Raw genomic sequence first — 24,486 nt, 5'->3', positions numbered from 1 at the left:
CTACTGGACTATGCCTGTAATAAACCGGAAACTGTCAAACATGTACTGATATATTGCAAAGGGTATGATGAGCAAAGAAGGGAATTAAGATCAGAACTAACTCATGAAAAATGAAATATTACGTTGGTGAATGTGCAGTCTTCATCAACAGTCTTCTAATCAAGTAGTTAAGAGAAACAGGAATTATAGAGATAATTTAATTGTTTTTTTATTTTTTATTTTATTTTAATTGAATTCAGTCTTGAACTTCAGTCCAGTAGATGGCGATAATGCACCTTTAAGCTGGTTTGTCAACGACCATTAACACTCATAGAAGAAGAAGAGGAGGAGGCGGAACAGAATCAGGAATCAGCTGTCAAAAAAGTGTAAAGTGAAAGCAACCGATCTCAAAAAGGTAAATATTACATTGGTGCTACCTTATCAAACAATCGGCTACTTTACATGCGTCTGCTTTCCTATTACAGGATATATATTTACTTCTGTATGTGATTGTGGCTGTGTCAACCTGTGCCTTAGCATGATTAAATAGCTCACGGTTGCTAACCCAACGCTTAACTGCGCGAGCTCAGAGCGCAGCTTGCTAACTAACGCAGCTAGCTCAGCTGACTAACACGGAAGATAACAAAGCTAAGTTAACGTTTAATGGCTCAAGTGGTGTTTATATTAAACCAGTGGTTGGTTTTTGCTCTACCTTGACTAACTCTGATGCGATTATCCGTTAGCTGGCCAGCAGGCATCTAATCAAAGCAGATTGCTAACGTTAGCCACAAAACTATTACATGTTGTTGTCGTCAGTGTTGACATTTCATGCGCCTTCTACCAGCTCACTAATGTTGGCTAATGCGCTGACAGTGAAGGAAACAGGCTGCTTTAAGTAACCTATAGCGATTTATATGTAATTGATATTCGACATGTCATTTTTAACGGACAGATATCCTGTTTCTCGCCATTTTTAAAGCTACATGACAGCTAACGGTCAATTAAATGGACTTTAGTTCGTTTCCTTGATGAAACAGAAACTAGGAAGTAAGGCAAAGCAAGTTTTTTACATAGCACATTTCAGCAACAAGACAATTCAAACTGCTTTACACAAGACAACAAAAGTAAGAAACACATTACAAAACAAGAAAGCAAAGTGGAGATACATAACGCAATCCAAATTGTTTACAAAGTTAAAAACAGAGAATTAAAAACTAAAGAAATGTGACACAAAGCAAAACAAGAAAAAAACAAACAAACAAAAACAACAAAAGATATTAAAATATTAATTCAGGACCCGTCAGAACATTACAACAGCATATAACACATAAGTATTAGAAACGCCTTTTTAGGTTCTCCAAACCCTGAAAAGGTATTCCCAGCAAGTAACTAAAAAGTTATCTATCATTATTTAACAATAGATTCGTTTTGAAACAGGAATGTTTTCCAAGCAGCGAGCAGTGTTTACTTTATTTTGCTGTCACAAACATTTTTCCAGAAATGTCCAGAGCTTGTGTACAACACTGACTGTTGCCTGCCTGTGAGCTCTGACCGAACACACCCGCGAAGATGCCTGCAGTGTCCACCGGGGTCAAGGACCTGTACCTGTCCACATCTCTGGGAGACCTCAATAAAAAGGCTGAAATTAAGCCAGACAAAACTAGCACTAGAAGGTAGGTTTTTTATTTACTGGTATCCAGACAGGAGATGTTATTTAGAGTACCAATGCTACACTCTGAAAGTGCTAAACTACAAGTTAAGGTCCTGCTTTAAAAACGTGTTTTGTTTTGATGCTTTCAGAGGTTTTATATGGAAGTTTAAGTCGCATGAGCATTTCACTAATCATTAAAGGAACAATGAATCCTTCGGTTTAATAGAAAGTTCTGTTTTATTATCTGAGATGTAATGGAGCAGACGTATAAAGTTGCATAAAATGGAAGTAAATTAAATTACCTCAATGTGTACTTATGTAATGTGATCCCACTGATGTACCAGTAGGATAGTTCATGAAAAGCCACGGAAAACACGCTCATAACAGAGAGGAGCTTTTGAATTTGTCTCTGCTTTTCTAGCACAAGTTAATCAAGCCAGAGTTTAGGATAACATGCAACAAATGTCCCACAGTCAGACATAAACCAAGGGCATTGTAACTGTAGTTGAATGTATGTTTTTGTTTTTATTTGCTGTGTTGCAGCTATGTTCAGAGTGCCTGCAAAATCTTCAAGGCGGCAGAGGAGTGTCGCCTTGACCGGGATGAGGAGAAATCATATGTGCTGTACATGAAGTATTTAACAGTATATGACATCATCAAGAAAAGAACAGACTTCAAGCAGCAACCGGTAAATAATTCTGAAATTGTAACTTGTTAATATTTATTTTTATTACTAAAATTATGGTGTTTCTGTTGACCAGTGGAAATGTTAAAACAATTGAAGTGAATTAACTCTTTTTCAATGTTCAAAGGAGTATTACATGACCATGCTTGGGCCAAACAGTTTTAAGAAAGCTATTGAAGCAGCCGAGAAGCTCTCTGAAAGCCTTAAACTCAGGTTAGACTCTTTGTTTTTTGATTTTACACCTTACAATGCAAGAAATAACATCAAAATGTGAGTTGGTTATCACATTGATTTGTATTTTACTGTGCTAATCTTTACGTTTTAAACAGGTACGAGGAAGTTGAGGTCCGTAAACAACTTGAGGAGAAGGAGAGACAAGAGGAGAAGAAGAGGAAGGAGGAAATAACTGAGAAAGATGCTGGTCGAGGTTCTCCTAAGTCATTAGCTGCAAACAAGAAGGACATCAAAAAGGTAGAGACGTCAAATAATGAATACACTTTAAAGTACAACTTTAATGTCCCAAAGGGGCAATTTGGCTTGCACAGAAAACACAACAAAAGAACATATTAAAAAAACAATAATTTATAAAAACTACAGTAATGCCACTAAGCAAAGGCCAAATCCCTTTTTTTTATTCAGTCAATAGCTAATACAATATAAGACCTCCTATATCAATTTGCGATTTTTCACACATTTTTTGCCTTTTGTTCAAGTTAATATATCTGAATTAACATAAGTGCCTTTTTCTGCTGAATTTGGACAGTTTTGAGCTCACACTTCACATCTTACCATTACTATTAAGAGCCTGACTGATATGGGACTTTTAAAACCCATACAGATGCTGATGTTAGAGGTGAAACATTCACAGATTACTGGCATGATTTTTGTGAGCTGCAATCAAATTGGTCCTTTTCTCAGTGGATAATGAAACTGATATGACTATGAATATGACGACTCCAAAGGCAACCAATTCTAGTGCAGACCATAATTTGCAGTGATATTCTGCAACATGAACTGCACACAGTGCATGTTTCTGGATTATATGTTTTTTAAATAAAAGTTTTCATATCATAACAAACATACAGGCCAATACTGGGATAGACCCAATTATGTAGGGGCTCTGGGAAAAGAAGCACTACTGGCTTAATTAGCAAATAAGTTAGTATTGGTTGTACTATTTTTATATAATGTAGAAGAAGAAATCAAGCCTAATTAAATCAGTCAAATCTAAATCAGTAACTATGAGCAAGTTAATTGTTCCAACATACATATTTTTGTGTCTGTCTTGTCAGGTGAAAGGAGAACAGAATGAACTGAAGACTGCAACCTCAAAAGGTAAGTAGAATAAAATGAGCAAAAAAAGTCATTTTAAAAATGTGCTGCGTTTATATCAAGTACTTATCCCATAAAGTTTTTTAATTAGAGCTCAATGGTTTTTAAATGTTTTGTCTTGTTTGATCACTATATTAAATAGCTGTGGTGCCAGCTGGTGGAATCACAGCTGAGAAACTTTTCAACATGATGAAGGACCAGATGATCACAACTATTGTCATGGATGCCCGCAGCCAGAGGGACTTTGAGGAGTCTCACATTCAGGTCCCAACCCAGACCTGCGTCAGCGTGCCTGAGGAGGCCATTAGCCCAGGGTAAGAAAGGGGTTAGGAGACAAAGACGGCTTCATACATGGCAAGGGATGTGTGATTTGTATCCTTTTTACTTGATGAAAGACAAAGGCATTTACTCCTAAAACTGACCCCTTTTGTTGGCTTTTCAGAATCACTGTGAATCAGATTGAGGCAAAGCTGCCAGAGGTGTCTAAAGAGCAGTGGAGGCGGCGGGGATTAGTGGATTACATAGTCCTGCTGGACTGGTTCAGCTCTGTGACAGACCTTAAACTGGGCACCACCCTGCAGAGCCTCAAAGATGCCCTCTTTAAGGTATGTGTTGTGTGTGTAGGTTACTTTTAATCAGAATCAAGTTTATTGCATAGTAGGTTTACACATACAAGGAATTTGACTTGGTGTTTAGGTGCAGAACAATAAACACAGGAGTAGAATAAAATAGTTGATGAGGCTGGCAGGAGAGGGGAAGAAACTGTTCTTGTGTCGTGAGGTTTCGGTCCTGATGGACCGTAGCCTCTTGCCGGAGGGGAGGGTCTCAAAAAGACTGTCTGGGGTGCCCCGCTCAACCCAGATACAAAGGGTAAATAACACCAGACCATTTTCCACTAAGTCTCAATAACATGTTTGCACCCTCCACAGTGGGACAGCCTCACTATCCTGCGTAGTGAGCCGCTGGTGCTGGAGGGAGGCTACGAGAACTGGCTGTTGTTTTACCCAATGTACACAACCAATGCCAAAGTCCGACCCCCGAGACAGAACATCATCAACACGCTCCCTCAGTGTGAGTACCAACAGCACAGCATGCATGTTACAGCTCTATCATTGCCAGTCCCTGGGCTTTGATTTATTTGTTTGTAGTTGTTTGTCAGCTGTGGTGAAACATTTCTTACCAAATGATTCTTCCTTACGTTTATCATTTTCTCTCATGTTTTGACAGTGAACTTTAGCTACCCATCCCTCGAAGAACCAAAGCCTCCGACCCCGCCTCCACCAGAGCCCGAGGTCACACCGGAGCCTCAGGAACCCTCAGCTCCTGTGCTGGTGAACGGGGTCACACCAGCAGAACCTCCCACGTCTCAAACTTCCATAGTTGCTGACAGGTTGCCGGATGCTGTCGATTCCCAGGTCACAGGCTCCACAAACTCTGGGCAAGACCCGGGTAAGGGCCCTGCAACAGGAACACCCAGCCAGTCACCTGCAACAGCCAAGGCCTTCCCACAGGTATTGTATCCACCCTGATCACTATTAAACTTTTAGAAATTAGAAGCATTAAGGTTTTTTTGATCCTCCTGTTCTCCTGTCCCAGTTTGACCGCGCCAAGAAACCCTCCGTCCGGGTATCTGACGAGCCAAAGCCCAGCCAAAACGGGTCAGCCAAGGACTCCACCCAGAATGGCCCAGTCATCCCTGACCGCTCCGTCAAACCCCCCTTCAGCCCCAGCTCTTCTCTGTCCAAAGAAGAACAAAGTCAGATACACTCTGAGGCGGTGGCGGTGATGGAGAAGGCGAAACTCGAGCAGGAGAAACGGAACCAGGAGCGTAAATTAGAGGAGGAGAGGCGGGAGAAGGAGCTAAATGAGAGGCTAGAAAAGGAGGAACGTGAGAAGAAGAAGAAGAAGGAGGAAGAGGAGAAGGGACCTCAGGACAAAAAGAAACTGGAGAGGCAGAAGGCAGAGGAAGAGGAGGACAAACAGGGCAGGGTGTGGGAGGAGAAAGAGAGGAGAGGAAAGGAGCAGAACTCGGAAACACCCTCGAAGAGTATGTCTCTGGATTCACCTGCTCCCAACCATATTGTTAGTGAAATTAAGGTGAGGGTCAGTGTTTACAGTCATTACACTTCTAGCATTAAAGCAAACCCTAAAGCAGATGATTGATTTTCTCACAGTAAAATCAAAAGGCCACAAATCCACGCATGTATGATCATCTATATATCCTATTGACCCACTCTGTGTGTGTTTACTCCACAGAGGGAGCCCCTGACACGGGCAAGGAGCGAGGAGATGGGCAGGAGTGTACCGGGCCTTCCAGACGGTTGGATGAAGGTACCTGACGTTATAGAAATGTCTTTCTCATTTGAGTTAAAAAAGATGAAAGTTCAATTTAAATAATGCCTTATATTCTATCCCTCTCATTTCAACCTCTCCTCTTCTGGCTAGTTCCTCGACACAGTGACGGGTACCTACAGATACTACCATTCCCCGACCAACCGTGTCCACCTTTACCCTCCTGAGGTCACTGTTCCCCAGACCCCACCCTCCACACCGCCAACAGTCAAACAGAAACCACCACAACCGGCCGAGCCAGACGCCAACCAGGACCGAGAGCGGGAACAGTCTAAGCTGAAACGCTCTTACTCCTCCCCTGACATCAGCCAGGACCTTAGAGAGGAGGCCCAGAAGAAGGCCGCCGCCCAGACCGCTGCGCCTGTCATACCCACCATCAACAGAGAGACCAAGTAAGTCTCACAGAGGTTAATCATACACTTGTAGAGACATACATGATTTGTCTGTCCCTCCAAAAATACAAAATCTAAGATTAGAATCAAAGATATGTAGCCAAGGTTTCAGTATGATCAGCCAAATTGAGACCAGATCTAACTGGAATGTGGAGACATAGTTTGACATGAAGTTTGATTAATCATTGCCTGTTTTATATTGAAGCCCAAGCCACTTCCAAGATCTTTCAACAGCTGTGATAAGATGACCTTGTCCTGCATCTAGGGTCGAGACAAGTTGAAACTTGCAACTCCTTGCAATTTGGCAGTCTGTAAAGTTCTGGTTGAGTTTTGATGATGAGGTGTGCAAAAAGGCTGTACACAGGTGCTTTAATGCCTGCCTTACCTACTGGACATGGCCCAGTCCCACTATAACTCTTCATATCTGTGTTTTTACACTTTTAACAGCAAAAAAATTGCTATTGGTCTGCTCAGAAGCTGCACTTACAGTTCACTCAAGTCCCTGTTTGCTCCAAGATAGCTAAAGCTACATTATTGAATTATTATTAAAATAGTTTGGTCTGCAATCTCCGGCTTTAACCTGCCCTAGCTGCACTGTATCCTTCTGGCTATTAGACATTGTATTAGATTTGATCTCATCCCTGCAGAAACTAGTCTGGTCTTTTCTAATTTGGTTCCTTTTCCTTCCAGACCTGCCCCTGCTAAAGTCTACTCTAAAGTGGAGATTGTGAGGCCTTCTGCTGCCAAAATCCGTAACCTGAATCCCACATTCGGAGGTATGGGTGCATCGCTGACCGGCCTTCGTAACATGGGCAACACGTGCTACATGAACTCCATCCTGCAGTGTCTGTGCAACACTCCTGCCATGGCTGAGTACTTCAACAACAACTTGTACATGGAGGACATCAACAGGTCAGGGTCCAGATAAATAAGATTACCTACCATATAAAGTCCTGTATGAGAGAGAGATTTTCAACCTCTGTCCTATCATGCTATCATGGGGAGCTAATGCCATTATGGTAGGAAATAAATATACTAATTTCATTCTGTGCCCTTGAAAGACGCAATCCGCTTCTCCAATGAGGCCTGGAAAACTTCCACCAGACTACGTTAAACGTGTCATCTGGTGAAGGCCAGGGAGCTTGCTAAACGCCCGCCTCCGTTGTCATGTCTCGTTCAAAATCGTCAGGTTTGAAATGCAGACTGCAGACCTGAAGATTTTTTAGACGATCCGACGGTATATTCTCATTGTATTTTGGATTCTGTAGCGCTCTGAGCCATTGCCTGCAGCAAAAACGGTAGTATTTTACTCCAGCATCTCTCACTGGGCCGTTCTGGGAAGGGTGCAATGCACGCTGGGTATTGTAGAAATGAAGAATGAGTGAAACCACAACCTTTTTTTGTTCATCTTTCTCCACAGCTATGGCACCAATTTCAAATATTATTGCTTCTACCGATTACAGAGAACACCAGCTTTGACCGACAGTGGCTTTTTGGCGAATTGCTCCTTTAACATCTCAGTCTCCGTTCTCTTCCTCTGACAGGTACAACATACTTGGCCATAAAGGGGAGGTGGCGGAGGAGTTCGGCGTGATCATGAAGGCTCTGTGGGCCGGTTTGTACAAATGCATCAGCCCGCGGGACTTCAAGATCACCATCGGCAAAATCAATGAGCAGTTTTCTGGCTACGACCAACAGGACTCCCAGGAGCTGCTGCTGTTCCTCATGGATGGACTCCATGAGGACCTCAACAAGGTAATGTGCACACTTGTGTCATAGTCAAGTCAAGAAAGAAGTCTTCAGATAAAGGTTGCAGTATCTGGCAGGAGAAGAGCAACATTGAGTGAATAAATAAATTATATTCGTTACAACCATGGCTTTTAAGGCGTCACACCCCTGTATGTTGTTGCTCATTTGCCTGTTAACAATACAAACTTAGACTTTTATCATTTTCCTTCTTTCTGTTTTTTCACCCGGTTTCATTTTGATGGCAAATTAGAGAGTAAGTAAATAGCTGTGTGTCCTTGGTCCTCCTGCAGCAGTGTGAGTGTGGCGTGTCTGCATCTGTCTGGTCTGATGCTCTGTCAGAACCTCTGTGCATGTCGACCCAAGACATGCCTCATTGCCTGTATTTTTCTGACTTCACATGCATTTGAACGGGGTAAAGGACAAGAAGAATTGATAGAAAATATCAATCATAGCTTGAGGTTTGGGTATTTCTATTCTATTAATCTTGCCAAAACATCAAAAACCTGACAGTTGTCCTTGTGGAGGCCGACGCTGAGCTGTCAGCATATCTTTCGGATACTGTGATATGTCTCCCTCTGGGGTTGAGTTAAAGTACTACACTCATTTTACTTATCAAGCTACGCACTCTCTCAAATTTCAAAGATGACGTGCATCTTTCATGACACACTTTCCTCTCATCACATCCCTCTTGTGTGATGTTCAGACCTGTCTGCCATCAGGCTGGCCCAGACCTCTGTCACTCCAGGCTAATTGATAAATCAGTCAGTCTAATTGATGAGATATTAATTAGCAAGTGGTAACCTGTCTTTTCATATCTTCCTGCCTTTCATAATGAGACTGAACTGGCCAAACTGCATGCTAATGAAGCTGAAAGGGTTTCTCACTTAGATATTCAGTCATTTTCTTAGTGCTAACAGTTACATCGTAATTTAAACCAGTATATTCAGTATGTTAAGTTGAACCTTGAAGGCAGGTTGTTCTAACACCTACAGCTGCAGTCGTTCTGTGTAAAGTCATGATGTTTTTCTTCACATCCGGTGTCAGGCCGACAACAGGAAGCGCTACAAGGAGGAGGAAAACGACCATCTGGACGATCAGACGGCAGCAGACCTGGCCTGGAGCAAACACAAGCTGCTGAACGAGTCCATTATCGTAGCTCTGTTCCAGGGGCAGTTCAAGTCCACCGTGCAGTGTCTGACCTGCCACCGCAAGTCACGGACGTTTGAGACCTTTATGTACCTGTCGCTGCCTCTGGCCTCCACCAGCAAGTGCTCCCTGCAGGTCAGACACATATCAAACATGGGCATCAAATAGCCTGCCAGAAGTTTTCTGTTTAAAGCAGATGAGCTTTAAGCTTGTCTGAAAAAGAACAAATTAGGGTACAATGTTTAGGGAAATCAAAAACAAAAATGATGCTATATGATTCATTACAGTTTTATGCTTGATAATATTTGTTGTTTATTGGCAGGATTGTCTAAGACTGTTTTCTAAGGAAGAGAAGCTGACCGACAACAACAAGGTGTTCTGCAGACACTGCAAGGCTCACAGAGATTCCACCAAGAAACTGGAGATCTGGAAGGTCCCGCCTATTCTCCTGGTGCACTTAAAACGGTCTGTAATGATGTTTAATGTTTTGGATAAACAATTAAGAAATGTGTAATCTGGACTGACATTTTTAGCATTTGTCTTAGAGTGACCACATTTAGACTCTTGTTCATTAATGTGTGTTATTTCTGCAGATTCTCCTATGAGGGTAGATGGAAGCAGAAGCTGCAGACGTCTGTAGATTTCCCTCTGGACTGTCTGGACCTGGCCCAGTACGTCATTGGACCCAAACAGAACCTGAAGAGATACAACCTTTATGGAGTTTCTGTAAGTAGGGGAGAAATGATTCTGTTGTGGAGTGAATCTTTGAACAATCATAGTAACTGCTCTGTAAGAATCAAAGCTGATGACCTACCAGTCAAGAAGAGCTTAACCTTCTCTTTTCCTCCACTAGAACCACTACGGGGGTTTAGATGGCGGCCATTACACAGCCTACTGCAAGAACGGCATGAAGCAGCGCTGGTACAAGTTTGATGACCACGAGGTGTCCGATATCTCCGCCTCCACCGTCAAGTCCTCCGCAGCCTACATCCTGTTTTACTCCACCCTGTGATGGAGCTTAACGACACAGAGAGACAACACTACACCAGGGGCAGCGACGCTCAAGCCAAGAGGTTGTTTTTTTTCTTTTTAAAATCACAGCTCTGAGGACCTGGTGCACGTAGCCGCGGGTTAGCTAGTGGCGTACGTGCACGCGAGGACACACTCGAGCGAGAGGCCGCGAGACACCGTCTGACGCCGATCGGAGAAAGGTGCAATGCTTCAGCTACTAGAGGACTCTATACCTGTTAAAACATGCCGTCTGATCATTTAACTGATAATCTAGAGACTAAACAGATGCTCCTTGTCGTGTTGTAGGGCAGACAGCTGGATCAGATGCTCTTCACTGTTATTTCTTTTGCACTCCGCAATCGCAGAACTGATTTTCAGCTTTCCTGTACCGTGCACACACCGGGATTAACAGTTAGACGGCATGTACATACTTACCAATGCTGATGTTGCACATTCAGACATGTAAATACTCGAGGGCAAGGTGTTTATCTGTTAAGTGACCAAATGATTTTTGTTCTTCTTGAAAGTAGCAGCCATCATAGAATCACCACATTCATGACGACTAACACATGATTTGGAGGTTTAACACTACCTTAAAGATGGTAGAGACTGTGATTGTTGAATTTTTTGCATTCTTTCTAAAAAGATGAGGGAATTGAGATTGTTGCTTGTTCATATTAGCCACGTTGTTGCACTCACATAATATGCAATCAATTTCTGTTGTTTCTGTAGAGCACACTGTTTAACAGCTGACATTATTACTCCTCTCAGAACGCTTTAAACACATACTGATGCTGTGATCTCGTCCGTATTGCTAGGTCCAGCCAGTGACGGAGAAATCTACCTGCTTCTATACATTTTTATAGAGTATGATCTCTGTTAAACATACTTAACTCTTTACATCATTATACTCAAACACAAAAGTATTTAGAGGAAAAGTTATTGGGAGATCTTGGCATCCTTCTTGGATTAAACCAGTGATGCTGGATTTAAAGGAACTTGATTCTTGGAGGCTGAAATTCTGATTAATGTGATTATTTTATTCCTGAGTTTAGTTCTGACCCGGAGGATATGAATACATGACAAATTTACCTTTTTCACTCACACCAGTGTGTTAGCTTCAACATTTGCTGCCTGATTTACTGACCGACTGACATCAAGCACAACATATACTGATACTTTCTTCTGAATGGACCAGAGATGTGTGGCGGCAGGGTTTGAATCTCTACTTCCTGATTACAGTTTTATCGCCTAGCATGAGATCATGATCTGTTTTCTTTTTACTTGTACCTGTTGATTTTATTTCTTATTGCTCTAAAAATAATTTGTTTCAGATATAACGATTATATTAACCTCAAACAGCTCATGTGACTATTTATTAAAACTGCTTCTACTTAGTGTGTGTGTGTTTGTCTCATTGACTGTGTCAGGAGGAGGGATGCAGAGGTAAGCGGGACCACAGTATACATGTGTGGCATTATCATACTATCAATCTTGGATCCCATTGGCTACAGTCTGACGATGATATAGCCTCTGAGGACAATCATGAACATGTCGGCGTGTCCGTGTAGCCGGTTAGCAATAAACGACTTCCAATCAAGACTTCGTTTTCCGCGTGCTGCATCGTTTCCAGAAAAAGAAAACGTTTTTCTTGTGTTTTATTTTAATTAACGGTTCTTACCTTTTGCCGAAATTAAGACATCATAATGCCGATTTTTTTTTTAAAAAAAAAGAAAAAATTAGGTTTGTCAGGTCTGTCCTCAAGAGGTGAAGAAAACTACTTTTAAAATGCTAGTTTGTTATACGGAGGTCAGATCGATCATTTCTGATGCATTCGAGGAAGTCGGGAAATCTAAATGCTAAACTGCTTTCGTGACACCAACAAGATCAAATTTTTGATCTAGGGCAGATTGTTAGCTGTTAGCATGCAGATGTCTGTTTATAGAGATTAACAAGAAGCTAAGTCATTGTCAGATAGTCACTGATGGGAGCCGGGATGTCATGACCACAATTTACCTACCTGCTTTTGCTCTCCTCACGGACCTTTTTTCCTGCATACGCCGCAGCCTGCTGTGATTGGTCAGTTGTACAAACGGAAACCAGAACACTTGCCCTCCCTAAAATCCCGTCCCTACAGATCCTACATTTCTATGGAAAATCTGTCAATAGAGATGACCATGCTATGAACATTTGTCTATTTGCAGAACTCAATTGTATTGATAACTGTTATTAAAAGAAAAATATTCTACTAAATTAGGACATAACATTACGTGACATTATTAGCAACACTTTTCCCCCCATTTCATTTTCATTGATACTGATAATAATTACACTATTGATTATAATAATTGTCAAATACTCTATCCTCTGATACCCTTAACAAGACGATTATCTTACCCTGAAATATTATACAGTTTCATCTCTTTTATATTGGCTAATGTCTGCAATAGGGGCTGAAGGAAACCCTTCCGTTTAATCTCCTACTTCTTTAATTCTTGAGGTTATCAGACAGTACGCTGTATCAACATTACACAAACTTTGGCTATAGTAATGGAACACAATGCAACGCAGGATCTAGAAATGTATTTGGATTGCAGGTATTTGAAGCTAGCGAGCATCAGCAACTTTGTCAGTTTCAAATACACTGTCAATATTAACAAAAGAAAGTTGAAACTCTGCCCCCTCTTGGATTTCTCCTCCTGGTTGCAGAGCTCAGAGTCCATGGATCTTTGGCTTCTGAAAGTGCTTGCGGCTGTAGAGCAGCATGTAGGCATTCGAAGACTGAACGTGGCTGTCCTGCAGCTCTCTGACCGCTGAGTCGTCAAAGCAGTGCCAGGTCCGAGTCAGTGAGCTGTGACACACAGCTGTGTAGTGACCCATGTTCAGATGACCTGAATGGTTCTGGAGAGGGAGAGTGTGAAACCCCAGGCAGATTAAAAACAAGAGAGAAAGTATGTCAAACTCCATTGCATGATTTTTTACAGCCATCATATAATATATATTGTTTTTAGATTGCAACGTCACTTCTCAAACCACAGATTTCATTGCAAGGAAGATCGAACTTAGCTGCAGAGATTCATTGCCACACTGTGACATAATGCCACCTATAAAATATGTGAGAATTAAGGGGAATGCTAAATACATCACAGAGCCGTGACGTTAGAAAAATAAATCCACACGATCGAAGGCAAAACTAATAAGGATGACATCAATCTAATACACACAGTATCTGCATCTGTGTGTGTGTTTACTCACCACAACAGCATAGAGGCGGTATGAGGAATACGACGTGTTCTGCACCGAGCTGGAGAGAAACGGGTTGAGGTCGAGCTTCATGGAGAACACAACATTAGACTTCAGCTTCACCTGGTTCTTCCCCTTACAACCAAACCTGCATAGGACATAAATATAATATTGATCTGATAGGATATTATTGGATCCCTGCTCAAGTGGCTCCGTATTAATGCTTACTTAGGACACTGCAGCTAGTGTGAACTTAACAGAGTGGATAAACGCTGTTTAACTCGAAGTTAAATAAGAATGACATAAAGCAAAGGGAGTGGTCGGAGTGAAACCAACATCCGGTGTGTGCCTGTGTTTATGTGGCGCCTGCTCCACTGACTGATCTAAATCCGTGCCTGTGCCATTGTCTCCTTAGTGGAGTTAAACTTCCATCCATCCATCCATTATCTATACCGCTTATCCTGTTCAGGGTCGCGGGGGGCTGGAGCCTATCCCAGCTGCCATTGGGCGAAGGGTGGGGTACACCCTGGACTGGTCGCCAGTCAATCACAGGGCCGACACATAGAGACAGACAACCTTTCGCACTCACACCCACACCTATGGGCAATTTAGAGTCACCAATTAACCTTACAAGCATGTCTTTGGACTGTGGGAGGAAGCCGGAGATCCCGCAGGGAACCCACGCATGCACGAGGAGAACATGCACACTCCGCACAGAAACCGGGGTTTGAACTGGTGACCTTTTAGCTGTGAGGCAACAGCGCTAACCACTGCACCACTGTGCAGCCCTGGAGTTAAACTTGTGCAGGAAAAAAAATATGAACTCCCTTGTTTCTGATGAGACTGAACAGAGAACTTTGGTTCACAGCTCATTTGATGAAATGTTAATTATAGCACAAGTTTACACACAAAGAACAATAATTGAGTTTTAAGTTTAAAAACAAAGTATGAAATGAATTTTGTTTTAGCGATAATGGAGCAAAAGTCTTTAAGTTGCTCTGGAAAATAGAAATCATCTACATGTTTCTATCAACTTTTCATCTGCTGATAAAGAATGTGATATGATTGAAAACCCACAACCAGCGACTAAGTGGACCTTAACGTGTCTTTGTTTTATCCATCATGAATACAATTTTAACTCTTAATTCTTGTGCATTTGTCTAATAAAATAATTTCCCTTATTATAATACGTTACTTTAACAGATAATATGAAGTTTCCACCTTTTCAGGTGCAAAATAAGGATTTCGGGAGGTTTGTCCAAACAAGTGAGGACTGTTGTTTCTCTCCTGAGCCCACACACTGAACACAGCATCTGCTCTCCTCCGGTCAGGACGGTCTGCTCGAAGAACAGAGACAAGCAGTCCTGCACAACAGAGACAGAAAAAGATATTTAAACTGCATCATGCATACAGTCTGGAAGGTGTTTTTAATGGCGCAAAATGTGACCTGATGTACCTGAATTGAGCACTTAATGATGCCTGTTGGAATGGGTAGTGACAGTACAGTGAAGGTCTGAGTGCTGTGTGCCTGGTGGTCACAGTGCATGCAGAGAGTCATGTAGCTCAGCTGGCCCTCAAACACTTGAGAGACGATGGTGGACTCGCCTGCTGCAGGGGCACAGTTTCTCTTCTGGTCTTGTCTCGGCTGACGCGTTGAGGAGCGCATCTGGCGCTTTGCAACCTTGTAAACACACACAAAGACACACACTTGATTTAGTCTTCCCGTAGGTGTCAGAGGATGGAGCACATATTATAGTGGCTGCACTGACCTTTTTGAGGTCTTCGTGGAGTGCGTTGATCAGAAAGAGCAGCAGCTCCTGGGCGTCCTGCTGGGAGTAGTTGTTGAACTGAGGAAGGATGGAGGTGAGCACAGACCTGGCCTCCACAGGGGCACAGCTGGAGCTCCTTCCTAACCACATCTCCTGCAGCAGGCGGACAAACACCTCAGCCATCCGGCATTTAGACCTGCATGACCAGAGGTTAAACTGCAGAGAAAACGAGGCTGTCAACATTAAAGTGAGTCAGACAGAGAGGAGGTGGGTGGTCTTACCGTGCCAGCTCTTTGCGAGTGTCCTGATTCAGGAGGTGCTCCACGAGGGGCACGGTGGAGCACAGACACTGTAACACAGCGTTCAGGTAGCAGGAGTTTCCTGAGTTGTCTAAACCGCACACTCCTGGTCTGTTCCACCTCTGCGGCCTCACTGCAGAGCTGCTGCCATGTTTCGCTCTTTCCATCACCGGACCACTGCTGCTGGAATTTGTCCTGCAAGACCAGTGAGGGAGCAAACATCAGAACCACATCCTTATTCCTTCCTATTTGAAGTGATCAAATGCTCCTTCTATTTTGGTTTGATGTTTTATTTCAATCATGTAATATCTTGATTGCTATTTTAAGCTTGTAACAAACAGTCAGACGAACCTTTGCTTGGACAGATTCGTTAAACTCGTCTCCTGGCATGACGTGCTGTTGAGCCGCTGCAGAACAGGCACAGTGACGCTGCCGTCCACGGCCAGCTGAGAGGCCAGACTCCTGCTGAACTCTGTCAGGTGGGCCTGCCTGCCTGAGTCCGAGCTCTGCAGTGTGTGGAGCACAAACGTGTTGATGCAGATGATGTGCAGCGTCGCCCAGAGGCCCGGCAGAAACACATCTATCTCCGCTCCTTTCAGGTCTGACAGAGGAAACAGAGCAGGTCCCGTCCAGCCCTGCAGATGGGCTTCAAGCTGAGATAGAGAGTCCTCCAATGTTTGTTGGACAGATGAAGCTGGAATAAATTTAATATCGACCCCTAAGCCAGAGAAAATGCTCGTGAGTCTGTCCTCCATCCATGCAGAGCTGTCCAGCTGAACCAGGTGTCTCTGGCTGCAGAAAGGTCTCAACAGGTGTCCCACCACCTGCTCAACCACAGGTTTCCTGCTCTGTCTCTGCAGCTGCTCTGGTAAGAAAAGAAACATGTTACAGATGAATCCAGAGCTCATGTCACAAAGGAGGGCGAGGTGGAGAGAGCATGGACCCTGCAGGTAAGAGAGTCTGTATTTCTTCACAGCCAGGTTGGGCCCAGGTGTGTATAAGGTCAGGTAGCGCCTGGTTATGACGCTACAGAAAGCAGAGAGCACTTCCAACTTGTCTCCGTCCTCCAGTCTTATCAGAGAGAGGAGGTTTGTCTGGAAGCTGTTCCTCTTCAGGACAGCCTGCCAACCATCCAGTTTGAGGGTCAGCTCATATCCGAAGCTGCAGTTCTCTCCTACAGACAGCCCGCCCTGAAGGACTATAGAGAACCATGTTATCGCCTCTGCATACTCCCCCTCTGAGAGATGCGCGCTCTGCTCTCTGCTCTGGCTCTTAGCTCCGGCCTTCACGCCAGCTGCTCTCCTGGTCAGCTCCCGCACAGCTCCTCTGTCCAGCACCTCCAGGAGAAGCTCTTTGGCTGTGTAGTAAACCTGGTAGGTCGGTCCAGTCTGAGTCTTGGTGAGCGGTTTCACTTTTTTAGACCTGAAGATGTTTGGTAAACACAGGCCGTCCCTCTGAGCGTCCTCGAGATCGTCTACCTGGTGGCACTCCTCCGACAGCCAGGTGCACTCCCGCACTGACAAAGCCTTGGCCTTCATCTCAGCTGATCTAAGAAAAATCCATCTCAAAGTAGTGACTGCTTCTCTCGCAGCCTCTGATCTGAAACCACTATGACACGGCGAGAGATAAGCCACTTAAACATGCCTGCTGTGTGCCTCCCTGGTCCTCCCTGTGGCCTGGTTGGTTTGATGATAAAAAAAGGAGATCACTAGAGACAGAACACAGTGAACGTGTTTTATCCTATAGGATCTGCTCTCAGGTGAATCACACTCTCAGGAGAATCTGCTGCTGAGGTAAAACACCCAGCATCCAATGTAGCCAGACAACTGTGTCCTGGAAACCCACAAACACAACACTTTGTTCCGTATGGTGACATGTTTTTGTCCTCTTGTCCTTGACACTTAGCAAACCGTGTTATCAGTTTGCTCCGTAATTTGACCTTGTTTAAGGTCTAAACAATCTTTCACACAATCCACAAGCTGAATTTGGAAAAACAGCTCCTGCACAGCAGCTTTGTACCAGGGAGAAATTATAGCAACATTCATCATTTAGTCTTTTATTTACAAAGTTTTCTTCCAACTCTGGAACCACCAATTCTCTTGCGCCACTGTTTGTCTTTAGTGTCATAAACCATGCAGTGCTTTTAATGTTCTCTATAGTCTGTTTCTCAGAAGTGGACAAAGCCTCTGTATCAGAAAAGTGAAGCCAATGCAGAAGTGCCTTAAACCTGCAAACGATATAGTGGACAGCACGACACTGGTGGCAAGAAGACGTCAGATTGTATAGATGTAACAGGGTCATATATGCATCTTGTTTTGTTATTATTACACACATGTACCTGGTGATTGTCTATGTGTGACTTTCTACATCCATCCATTCATCCAGTATCTATACCTCATATCCTGTTCAGGGTCGCAGGGGGGCTGGAGTCCATCCAAGCTGTTGTAGGGCGAGAGGCGGAGTTTGTTTCTATATATTCGTTATATATATTTATCTGTGTAGGAACTGGAGCGGGCCGTGAAATTTACATGAAGGTTCTGTCCCACTGTGTCTTTGCCCGGATTAAACAGTGGTCCACAATTGAAAGATTACCGGTGTCACAGCATCATTCATTCCTATCCAACACAACACAGAAGCCCACCAGTAACATAGAAGTCAGTCAGAAAATGACCCTACTTATTTACTTACTTACTTGATTTATGATTGCGGTAAACATTTTTTAAATGAGTTTGCTCTACATTGCTAGTTTAAAAGGTATAAGTAGGATTTTCCTAGAAAAATGAAATATAGACTTTTACAAATATAATATAATAAATCATAATTTATGGGCCTCTATACATGTGTGTTGGTGAGTGTGTGTGCAGACCCTTGTGAGACCCTTCCCTCTGCATCTATTCTGTTGTTATGCTTTGCACAGGACGTTTTCAGGAGGGGCGCTGTTGTGGTTCCCTGAGCCAATCACAGCGTATAGGTGAGAGTGGGAGTGGTTCAACTTAGCAACTGGGCCCCATTCAGACCGGCGAACACGGCGAAAGAGCGATGCAGAGGTTGCCTCCTTTCTGTTGGACAAGTAGGTGCCTCAAACCGGGTTAGACAAGCTAACCGGCGGTTAGCATGCTAGCGCAAAGGTTACTGTGATGCTGTCGGGGTTAGCTCAGCGGGGTGGGCGTGTTCTCGCACGAGAGAGTGGGAGCTTTTGGTGACGAAGAGCCCAGGAGGAGGGGCCAAGTATGAATGTGTTGTTAATAAGATGCAAAGGATAAATTCTACTTATTATACCTTTAAGATTTCTTCAATACTGCATGATGACGTTTTCTAAAGTATGGTCCCATTTAGATTCAATAGAAGATGCTAAAGAGTATGCTTTAGGTTGTTTACCTTGTGATTGTCTAATCGCTTTCTCAGCTACCTTAAAAATGCCTCTCACAGATTGGTTGGACAAAAAACTTTTAAAGCCTGTTTTAGCTAGCCAATATTAGCATCCAAATTATTATGATAACGTGAATTATGAATAAACCCAGCTGACGAAGCCCCAGCGGATAACTTAACCTGCTCATGTCCTGGTCCATCCTCTCATCTAAACATGGTCACTTCTGCCTCTTAAAAACAGGATTTTAACGACCAAAATGGCAAACTTGTAGCTTCAAACTGATCACTGATCACCAACATCACAGCAACATCCGCTTCTTATGTTCCACCCCACACTTAACATGTGTCATGACCCACATCTGAACATAGTTACTGTAATGATGCCAAACAGCAGAAGGAAACCGATTTGTAGTTCCAGGCTTTCATCTGTTTCCTTCTGCTGCTGTGAGTCATGAAACGTCTTCAGTCTTTAGTGCTGAGAGCTTTGGGGTCTGAAGCCCATAGCAGCTCTAGTTCTGTTAGAGGTGTCATGACCTAGGAGCCACTAATGCTGCAACAAGGATGTGAACCCCTCTCTTACTTCCCACCTATGAGCACTGGTTATTTTGTGCCAAGGGTGAAGTTATCAGAGATTGTACCTAGGCTGCTTCAGTGGAGGTTTTTATTTTTCCCAGCATCACCTGTGCACCAAAAAGCAATCTTGTTTTGCGCATTTTGAATTGCCCATCTCTTTTGACATTCTGACTATGTTAAGCTCATTTCTTTTATGGCATTGCCTCCCACACAACAACAACAACAGAATCTAATACAAAGCTGAGATTATGAATGCTTTTGATGCTTTAAAGACCTGCTTCCCAGAACATAACAAGTCTCTCAAATCTGAACGTCACCAATGTTTTCTTTTTGCACAAACAAAAGACACTGTTTTCTATTGCAAAAACAAAGCAGGCCTTTCTGAACGTGTGGATATAAGTCATCGTAATGTATAATTCAACAGCTCACCTTTCTATTGTTCTTTCTTGGCAGCAAGTTCCAGTTTGCAGAGAGTGAAGCAGTCTGGTCTGACATACTTGCAAGTGAGCATCACTACTGTAGCTGTCTAAGGTTGAAGTGTACAAGGCTAAATTGCACATTAGCAGTGGTAATGAAGGAAGTGCATATTTAATTTACCATCTTCCCTGATTTGGCAGTCCAAATCGGTTCACCACAGGAACACAGGAAGTACTCTATTAGCATAACAATCTCTCAAACATCTTTTCATTTTTAACCAGGCTGCAGATTCTCCACAAGAGGGCGCTGTTTAGTTACTGACAGATCTGCTCGACATGAACCAACCAGGGAAGAAAAAGCCACATCATTTCAGACCTGTGGATTCAGACCTGATGATGTCACCTCCCTCAGGTTAAGTATTGTATAGCTTACACAACTTAATTTGTTAACCCAAATGTAAACACTAACCCACGCAGCAGTAGGCAGTCAAGTGTACAGCTACAAGTGTTGGTAACTCATTCAAAGTGTTCTCGCTTTACGTGAATAACAAACCATAATGTCTGCAGGCAGAAAGTCAGTCAATCATTTATAAAGAGTCATAGATTTTTCAATGTATGATCATTAAACACAGAGTCACGTGCGGTATGGATTTCTCGCTCGTGTCCCACTGATCTCCTCCACAAAGGACACAAACATCATCAAAGGTCATCCAGGGTGACAGAGGAATATGTTCCAGTTAAACATTTGCAAGTTTAAAATTTAACATGTATTCCTCAAGCAGTCATGCACACAAATAACAACTAGAGAAAATAAGGAAATAACTGCACCCAGAGCTCTTTCCATTAGACTAAGATCAGCTAAACAAGAACAATCTGGTACATGTGAGCCAAATTCTTCAGCCAACCTTCTGTGTTGTGATGAAAGACTTTTTTGCTTGCACAGATTTGATCCAACGTTCACCAAATGGGAGCAGAAATATCAGCTGGAAGCCTGATTTTGGCTTCAACACAACAGTGACATTACAAGCTGTCTGGCTGTGAAGTGAAGACATGTTTGGCAACGAAGAGAAAAAACAAGAGATGTTTTCATCTGATCGTGTTCAACATGACTAAATGTGTCATCAGTCATCTAGATAGATAGATGGAGAGATAGATGGAGAGATGGAGAGATGGAGAGATAGATAGATAGAGAGAGAGAGAGAGAGAGAGAGAGAGAGAGATAGATAGATAGATAGATAGATAGATAGATAGATAGATAGATGGATGGATGGATAGATAGATAGATAGATAGATAGATAGATAGATAGATAGATAGATAGATGGATAGAGAGAGAGAGAGAGAGAGAGAGAGAGAGACAGATAGATAGATAGATAGATAGATAGATGGATGGATGGATGGATAGATAGATAGATAGATAGATAGATAGATAGATAGATAGATTGTTGATTGTAGATTGTTGAATGGATAAATGGACAGACGGACCGACAGATAGATAGATAGACGAACGGAGGGAGGGATGGACGGATGGACTTTATCGATCCCAAACTGGTCGGTCGGTGTGCTACGGCAGCGGGGTATCAGTCAAATCAAAAGTCTAACTTGGACCTGTAATAAAAACAACGTTTTATTGGAACATGAAGCTTCCACTGAGCGTTTCTGTCACACACAAGTCGGACTCCACAAAAGGATGAACAAGCAGTCAGAGTCCCTCTTTGATGAGTGTGCTTTCCACAGTGACTCTGCTGAATGCTCTGCAGCACCGTGCGTCGTGACAGCACCCTGCCTCCCGTCACTGGGGGTGGAAGAATCACAATTACCTCGAGGGCTCTTCAAGCTCTCTCGCATAAATCAGATCCACTTTCAAGCTTAAAATATGTTAATCCATCGATATCAAAGGACGTCTTCTCTCCTTCACTACGCCCTTTGAGCTCTCTGCACTTACTAATATAAGAACTAATCATGTTCCCACACAAAACAGCATACAGCATCCGCCGCTTTACTGTGAAGATCGTGTCACCCACACAATGATATGAAAACACAAGGTGCTGATTTTATTTCATGTAGGAGTCTTGAGTGATACAGAAGTAGGCGATATAAAACAGGGAATGACCACTCAAATGATCGTCTGAGAACATTGAAAACATGTCAGGAACTACAATCCATCAATGTTTATTTCTGTCGGTAACTTTGGTCTTTTTGTGGGTAAACAGATGGACAAAGACAAAGAAGAGAATAAGGATGAAACTAACCTCTTTGGTGGATGCATTTACAGCTTCAGTGATGTCACACATGTTTACAAGCTGCTATCTTGTTCTGGAAAGCTGATCCACACACACAATTTCAGTCACTTAAATCCAGATTAAATAACGGTTACATCTTACTTTCTTCTCAGTTTAAGATCTCCTAACATCTCACAGGATATGCCAAGAAAACGTTTTAAAACAAGGCCTCATAAATCTTTAAACAAGACTAGGTCAAAACCTAGTATGTGGCTGACCGCGTTAGGTCAACATGCGCTTTTGTAGACAATGTGTTAAGATAAGATAAGATAATCCTTTATTGATCCCCAGGGTGGAAATTCGAGGTAGATAGATGAGGCCGATGATAACGTGTTTGAAAGCAGGTGCGCGCTGCAGACATAGGTGGGGACAGCAGAAGAGCAGCCCTGCCTACTACAAATTATCCAGAGCAGTATAGACAGAGAAGTCAGTGGAGGTCCAATATGCTCCATGATCCGCCATTGCAATGTCGCAACTCTCTCTCTCTACGGTTCTGAAAGTACCGTCAGTCAGTTACTCAGTCAGTCACATACAGACCGATGTGTTGAAAAATTGTGTAATTGAAGTTGTGAAAAACTGTGTATCTTTGAAAGTTATGAACTGTTTACTTCAGTCTCTCAGTGGAAACAAAGAGGATGTTTCTAACTACAAAGACTCAGACTGTGAAAGATAATCACTTCTCTTTTTATCGTTTCAGCAGGACGGCTTTAATGAACAAGAGGAATAAGTTCATTGAGCCCAGAGGCTGCAGATGAAAATAAGGTAAGACAGCTGAACTGGCACTTAAACAGAAGTGCTTATTGTTGTGCACTGTCCCTGTAGCTTTAAACCACATGAAGAAGAAAGCAAAAGCTGAATCAATCAGTTTCGATTGGACCTTGACTATCGTTTTAAGGCGGACCTAACAATATGAACCTCCCCTTTAATATCCATCCCTCCATTATCTATACCACTTATGCTGCTGAGGAGCCTATCCCAGCTGTCACTGGGCGAGAAGCGGGGTACTCACAGACTGATCAGTCACAGGGCTGACACATAGAGACAACCTTTAACGCTCACTAATGAACCTAACGAGCATGTCTTTGGACTGTGGGAGAAAGCCGGAGTACCCAGAGGGAACCCACGCATTCACAGGGAGAACACGCAAACTCCAAACAGAAAGGCCCACTTCCTCAGAACTGGGATTCAAACCAGGAACCTTCTGGCTGCGAGGCAGCAGCGCATAACCACTGTGACAATGTTTCAATTTCATTTAGTAGACGCTTTTGTCCAAAGTCCTGCACCACCTGGCACTTCACCTTTGATATCAGGAGAAGAACTCAAATCATTCATGCAAGTAGAAGCAGTAATTTCCCTCTGTAAAAATACCCTCTTACAAGTGAAAGTGCTGCATAAAAAAAAGACCAAATCAACCATGGCGACGTTTCATAACTTGTTAGTAGCAAATGTAAAGTACTTTGAATTGCATCTGTGTTTTAAATGTGCTACTTACATTAAGCATTATGCTGCCTTGCTGCCAAGCTATTGTTTTTTATAAATGTACTGTTAGGCTTTTAAATCTAAAACAACACATCATGTTTTTTAGACTGATTACGGTTTGTACAAACACATTTTCAACCTAAAAGTAGTGGAAAGCACCATATTTCTTCTCTGTAACGTAGCGCAGAAGAAGTGTAAGGTAGCATCAAATGGACAGACTCCAGTGAAGCACAAGTGCCTCAAAACTGTACTTTAGTAAATGCACTTTGTATGATTCACCAGTGAGGAAGAAGTGGACAAAGTTACAGAGTAAAGTTCATAAAGACGTCAGTGGAGGTGAAACATCACTGCTGACGCTGCCTCATTTCCTCTCTTAATAACCTGTGAAAGGTCACCTGAGTTCTGACTAATAACAAACCGCACAGACGTCTCAGTATGACATCGTCTCGCTGCGTCTCACCTCCGCCACATGCTCACTTTCTCTAACCGTTTATTATATTCACGAGGCACAAACGTTGTTATTTGCTTTCTTGGATAACTTAAATTTTCATTCTAGAGATTCAGCAGGAACACGGAGTCACTGAAATCTGCAGGACAGAAAACAAAGTGCTGATGCTGTTTATTTCCTGCGCTCTGCAAACTAGGTTTAGTAACACACACAACCGTAGACACACACAAGCACAAACACATTTGTTCTTTTATGAGGAACAAATTGTATTCACTCCTCCGCCGTGCTCTGGTACCAGGACGTTCAGTTATTC

General features: G+C 42.9%; 2 protein-coding genes across 2 annotated transcripts; one reads left to right on the top strand and one right to left on the bottom strand.

The window, feature by feature from the left end:
• Positions 1–317: 317 nt before the first annotated feature.
• usp8 (ubiquitin specific peptidase 8) lies at positions 318–11,693 on the top strand. The gene is made up of 19 exons (XM_069658760.1): positions 318–394; positions 1,478–1,652; positions 2,174–2,318; positions 2,443–2,528; positions 2,645–2,786; positions 3,608–3,650; positions 3,790–3,961; positions 4,090–4,252; positions 4,577–4,718; positions 4,875–5,158; positions 5,244–5,744; positions 5,904–5,978; positions 6,093–6,391; positions 7,082–7,303; positions 7,936–8,146; positions 9,185–9,421; positions 9,609–9,751; positions 9,880–10,012; positions 10,140–11,693. Exons 2-19 carry the CDS (start codon positions 1,549–1,551, stop codon positions 10,296–10,298), a joined length of 3,261 nt encoding a protein of 1,086 aa, XP_069514861.1. The 5' UTR covers positions 318–394; positions 1,478–1,548; the 3' UTR covers positions 10,299–11,693.
• Positions 11,694–13,009: 1,316 nt separating this feature from the next.
• Positions 13,010–24,196, bottom strand: LOC138589298 (uncharacterized). Its single transcript, XM_069659520.1, has 8 exons — positions 24,186–24,196; positions 15,960–17,216; positions 15,591–15,788; positions 15,304–15,505; positions 14,997–15,212; positions 14,762–14,904; positions 13,553–13,688; positions 13,010–13,198 (listed from the first exon to the last, which is right to left on the bottom strand). Exons 1-8 carry the CDS (start codon positions 24,194–24,196, stop codon positions 13,010–13,012), a joined length of 2,352 nt encoding a protein of 783 aa, XP_069515621.1.
• Between the last annotated feature and the right edge of the window lie 290 nt (positions 24,197–24,486).

Source organism: Semicossyphus pulcher, unplaced genomic scaffold (genome assembly GCF_022749685.1).
Source record: "Semicossyphus pulcher isolate SPU_LCO1_2020_fin unplaced genomic scaffold, fSemPul1.0.p SCAF_1, whole genome shotgun sequence".
Lineage (NCBI taxonomy): Eukaryota > Metazoa > Chordata > Actinopteri > Labriformes > Labridae > Semicossyphus > Semicossyphus pulcher.
The sequence above is the reverse complement of the archived record's forward strand: the minus strand, read 5'-3'. Positions and strand labels throughout refer to the sequence as shown.

Coding starts and splice junctions, on each gene's coding strand:
- usp8 (XM_069658760.1), top strand. CDS start 1,549: ATGCCTGCAGTGTCCACCGGGGTCAAGGACCTGTACCTGTCCACATCT. Junction 5,745..5,903: donor ATATTGTTAGTGAAATTAAG/GTGAGGGTCAGT, acceptor TTTACTCCACAG/AGGGAGCCCCTGACACGGGC. Junction 5,979..6,092: donor TTCCAGACGGTTGGATGAAG/GTACCTGACGTT, acceptor TCTTCTGGCTAG/TTCCTCGACACAGTGACGGG.
- LOC138589298 (XM_069659520.1), bottom strand. Junction 13,689..14,761: donor CTTATTTTGCACCTGAAAAG/GTGGAAACTTCA, acceptor TGTCCTATGCAG/GTTTGGTTGTAAGGGGAAGA. Junction 13,199..13,552: donor ACCGCCTCTATGCTGTTGTG/GTGAGTAAACAC, acceptor CTCCCTCTCCAG/AACCATTCAGGTCATCTGAA.